The 5,336-nt window shown below is 33.6% G+C and overlaps 1 protein-coding gene across 1 annotated transcript; it reads right to left on the bottom strand.

Annotated features, from left to right (window-relative positions):
- Positions 1-462: 462 nt before the first annotated feature.
- Positions 463-2,249, bottom strand: LOC125238618. Its single transcript, XM_048145979.1, has 2 exons — positions 2,223-2,249; positions 463-1,572 (listed from the first exon to the last, which is right to left on the bottom strand). Exon 2 carries the CDS (start codon positions 1,553-1,555, stop codon positions 494-496), a length of 1,062 nt encoding a protein of 353 aa, XP_048001936.1. The 5' UTR covers positions 1,556-1,572; positions 2,223-2,249; the 3' UTR covers positions 463-493.
- Between the last annotated feature and the right edge of the window lie 3,087 nt (positions 2,250-5,336).

Below are 5,336 nucleotides of genomic sequence, written 5' to 3'. Positions count from 1 at the left end.
ACGTTATCTACATATATATTGTTGGCTAGATTTTTTAGTTTGTCATTGTCGGATCTGGATAGGTGCATTTTGATTGTAGCATTTAATAAAAATGGGCTTGATATAATTCCGAAAGGTACTCGTGTAAATCTTAAATGTATGAGATTCTCTTTCACTGCTGGTTTGGATACATCTTTTAACCATAAAAATCTTGTGACATCTCTGTCATTATCATTCAGGCCTATCTGTAGAAAAGCCTTTTCTACATCAGCGGTTATTCCAATTTTGTGGCATCTAAATTTCATTAACAAATTACATGAATTTTCTATCATTATACTATCTTTTTTCAGGCAGACATTCTGACAACTTGAATAATGAATCAGGTGATTAATGATTATTTGTATAATACATTCTAACAAACTCTGTATATTTTCATGAAGTTATCATGTCTTATGTTGTTTAATTGTTTATTACAGTTGTTTGAAAATGGTTGTTTATCTTGATTTTTTGTTGTTTAAGTAGACGTAGTCGTGGTATTTTGCAGTTCTTTGTCAGGGCATAATGCTCTGTTATGTCGGTTTCTTGCCCCACAATAATGGCAGACATGTGTTGTTCTGCAGGTGTTTTGTCTGTGACCATATTTAAAACATATGAAGCAGCGGTCAGATAACTTGCCTTTTCTCTCAGCTAAAGTTGTAAAGCGCGGACAACTATCATTGAAATGATCACCGTGACAAAATATACAGTCCTTCCTGTCTCGCTTTTTAGGTGGATATTGATTTCTTGATTCGTTATTGGCTTCATACGGTCTCTTCCTTCTGTCTACGCTAGAAAATGTTGAAGTACCCGGTTCGGTTTTGATGGGTTTCCCTTTAGGTTTCATATTATATTCATTTTTAAATTTCCTTTCACCAGTGAATTTCTTCAAATGTTTATTATTATCCTTAACTTTATTAATTTTCACGTGTAACGTTTCAGTGGTGAAGGTAGGTTCTATATTTTTGTCCTCTGCATTAATTCTGTCAACATCCTCCTTTGCCGTTATGATAGCGTTTAACTGTTTCCTTATCTCTTCTGTGGATTCAGTTTTCAACTTCAGTTTCAACTCATAAATCACATCTTCAGGAAATTTTTCCATGAAAAGGAACCTTAAGTTATTCTTATTAGTGTCTTCTCCTAGGGATTGCAATACTCTAAGGTGTCTTTCTAATTCATCTAATGTTTTCCTGCAATCTTGAGGCTTCATCGCTTTCTTAACTTTGTATAGGGAGGAGTAATGAGCGTCAATAATCTGTATTCTGGCATTAAGTTCAGCTAAAATTTCCTCGCCTTGTAATTGTATCTCTGTTAAGGTCGAGACCTCATCAGGGTTCGGATCAGTGCTTGTATTAAAATACTGATAGAGATCACTCTGAAATTTCCCCAGCGTTGACTGTAACTTGGAGGCAATGATAGCGGCTTGTTCCACTTCATTACCTTCCCATGGACGACACGCACATAGCTCTGATGCTTTCGCTTGATGCTCTTTTATACTATTGGCAAATGTTCTAAGACGCTTCAATAATATGATGTCCATCGTGTTCTTTCTTTATTCTGAAAACGCATTTTGAGACAAATCAACTTAACATGTCAAATTTAATTAAAGTAGTAAGGCATTTTATAAGTTTTTTATTTAATGTGCAAATCATAAATAATTTGGAGTAATTGACAGGTAAGTATTGTAGGTATAAGAATTTATTTTTAATTATTTTATTTTATTTTAAGTATAGATGGTACGACTTGACCTCTATAATGATGATGATGAACTGAATTGTGTGTAAATCTAAATAGTCTCTGTCAATAATAACTTATCCTCATCGCTAGGATCAGTACATAAACATTTATCACATATTTAAGCATTTAAGTTCACATTCAATATTTATATTACCAAATATATGATTTAACGACACTCAAATTGTGACAATGTCACAGAAATGTAGAATATTCTAGAGTATTCGATGAAAATCATGGCAACAAACATTATACAGTAAATGTTGAATCACTTCATTTATTTATAATTAATCAATCACTGATTATTTTTATGAAATTAATAAAATGTTATATCATAGCTTAGCGCCATCTAGTTTCACTAGGATGTAAACGTCAACAACATCATTATCACAATGATTTTACTTTAATGAAAGAATTTTCTTTATTTTCATAAACGCAATTGACTATATTATTCAACAGTCATATTTGCATACCTGCTAATATGTGGCCAAAGGAGTTCTATTCCCTCACGCAGCCGGAGGCAGCCGAGAACTTCGTTCGGCTTTATGCCTATACTTTGTCTTCACGCCTGACTCGACTTTCGTCAGCACTCGTACGCTGTTTCAATTGAACACGAAATAAGTTGGGATTCATTTTGATTTCAATAAATAGTCATTTTAAATTTACTTAATGACCTTATCCCAACAATGTATTTAGTGTTCCGTCTCTAATTATTCCCTTCATAAGGTTACCTCATACGCCGTACGCAATACGCAATCACAATGCACATGTCATGTCGCCGGGAAAAATGTATTTTTTCGCAAATATGTAACTTGGCCATGTAAATTTCAATCAATATACTCTCACGTTTCATCTCACAGGTTTTGAATCATAAAGACAAAGAAATGATCGTAATATTACATAAATAATTGCAAATAATCCTTTAAGAAAGTTTACTAGTAAGTTGTTGAAATAACACAGACTTGGTAGGCCGTAACCTAAAGTTTCTATTTACAAACACTCACCTTTAAGCCTTATATAGTTTATTTCAAACACAATACAACACTTCCCATTCGCCGCACAACTTTATATTTATTTTAATTATTCACTCGCAAACCACTTGTTGCACAATGTTTTTCGACAGGAGTAATCGGTTCCACCATCTTGCTGTGGCCAAGGTTGTCGATAAAATTATATCGATAAATTATCGGTTTTTGCATACCGGTATTCCATGTGCTTACACTCAAGGTAAGTTACCTGTAAATACATTTCAAAAAGGGGTTTCTATCGAAATCATCGATAAGATCTTTATTAAAACATCAAGTGTATCTTATAATATTCGATTTATTTATTACTCCGTAAAGAAAAGCATAATTAATCAACTGAATTATGACAGTAGTGACATGTGATGAATAAAGTGTAGTATCCTTCTGATGCGAACAAATAAGTGAATCGTATCGAACAGCAGTATGCTCGATAATCATAACCTCAAATTTAAGCATTTCTAAAGTGTCATTATGTTCGCCATTGAATCAAAATCTTGATATAGAATAGTTAAACAGTTATATTATTAAATCTCTGGTTTTCTATTGAAATTGCAAGCATAAACTTTCAATCAAGTGCAAATTGTAAACAATTTGTCACTCACAAGATGTAAATGACAGTAAATTTTTTAAGTGATTTTAATTATTTTCTAAGTTTTATTTGATCTTTAATATTTCTTCAATATTCTTTTTGGTTAAAGTATCGATATCTGAAATAATCGTTATTCTGTTTTATGCTATAGTGTACAATAATTATCGATATGAAATTTGCCGACATCGACATGTCTACATCACTTTCGCAAAATAAATTGCGTAATATTATAATTATTTAGTTTTTATGTTACAAATTCATGATTTTTGAACAAATACGTGTTTTATAAGGTAATTAGGGTTTCAAAGATATAAATCACACGCAGATTTCAATGGTATTTCCTTACGCGGGAAATTCAAAAATGTAAGGTGACGCTTATAGTTTACAACACACAATCAATAGGTGGCAGCACTTTGTATGAATCACAACGATCACAGGGCAACCTTTAACCTCTTAAAGTTTGTATTTAGTACAAATTTGGTAAATCATTTGTGAAACAGTTTCATAAATTTGTAATCATATCCAAGACACTCTACCACCAATTTTTGTATCGACTCTGATACAAAACGTTTCTTGCCTGAGCTCTCATTTGCTTGTGAGTTTGGGAGAACAATTTCAGTCCTAGATAATGAGGTACAATTCTACCTTTGACCTGACATGTACATCATTTTAGTAATATAACAAATCATCATCATCTGCTTCGCTAACATTGTTGAGATAAGAGGTTGGTTACACTGAGAAGGAAATGATTCATACCTTGAACTGAAGATATGACCTCGGTGGCTCTCTCGCCCATAAGCTCTCAGCACAGCTGATAGCTTCCACCGGATTATATGCCACCACCTGTATAGAAAATAGTTTTATGACCATGGGTCACTAAGGTACACAACCTATGTATTTATAACATGAACAATTGTTATTATAGTAATACCAAGAATATATTGAAGTATTATGATTGTTATTGTTTTACTATCTCAATCAATTGGGAAACTATCCTGAGGACTTGGTCCTTATTATTCCTTATCTATATGAGAATTATGATATATGTGAATGTATTTATGTTGTAGAATTATATTAGCATAGTTACTGGCTCATAGCATGAACCGATCTGGGTTTAAAATAATAATAATAATATGACTTGTAAACATGGTATGATATATCCATATATTGGATTTGTTAAGATTGGTTATAACGCATAATATGATCATATTCGTATGTCAACACATAAGTAATTGCACAGGTTGCAACACAACGTTACGCATTCGTTCAATATCCGTAAGAAGGCTACACAGCCTCATACTCTAAGGGTAATCCCTCTATTTCGTCACTGACCATGGTCAAGGCAACTCAGCCTCTATATCAAGGATCAAATCCTCTTTCGCTTCGGCCGTAGCCAGGCAAACATAGCCTCTATATAAAAGGATAAATCCTCTTTCACTTCGGCCGTAGCCAGGCAAACATAGCCTCTATATAAAAGGATAAATCCTCTTTCACTTCGGCCGTAGCCAGGCAAACATAGCCTCTATATAAAAGGATAAATCCTCTTTCACTTCGGCCGTAGCCAGGCAAACATAGCCTCTATATAAAAGGATAAATCCTCTTTCACTTCGGCCGTAGCCAGGCAAACATAGCCTCTATATAAAAGGATAAATCCTCTTTCACTTCGGCCGTAGCCAGGCAAACATAGCCTCTATATAAAAGGTTAAATCTTCTTTCTTATTATACGCAGCCTCTCGACAAGTACGCAAGTGAGACAAACAGGTTAAGGGCAAACGATATTCTCCTCTCTCGCTAAACTCATGCACATCATCTTCACCTCAGGTTAACTTTTAAGGCATATTAATTATAGTGATTATTAAGCGCATTGGTCTCAAATAAAGATAAGCAGCTCAAACTCAAATAAGACAGATCTCTCGTTCTAAATGGAGATCATGATGAAGAAAATAAATATGTGAATGGGACAACCATGTCCT

This window comes from Leguminivora glycinivorella, chromosome 24 (genome assembly GCF_023078275.1).
Source record: "Leguminivora glycinivorella isolate SPB_JAAS2020 chromosome 24, LegGlyc_1.1, whole genome shotgun sequence".
Taxonomy (NCBI): Eukaryota; Metazoa; Arthropoda; class Insecta; order Lepidoptera; family Tortricidae; genus Leguminivora; species Leguminivora glycinivorella.
The sequence above is the reverse complement of the archived record's forward strand: the minus strand, read 5'-3'. Positions and strand labels throughout refer to the sequence as shown.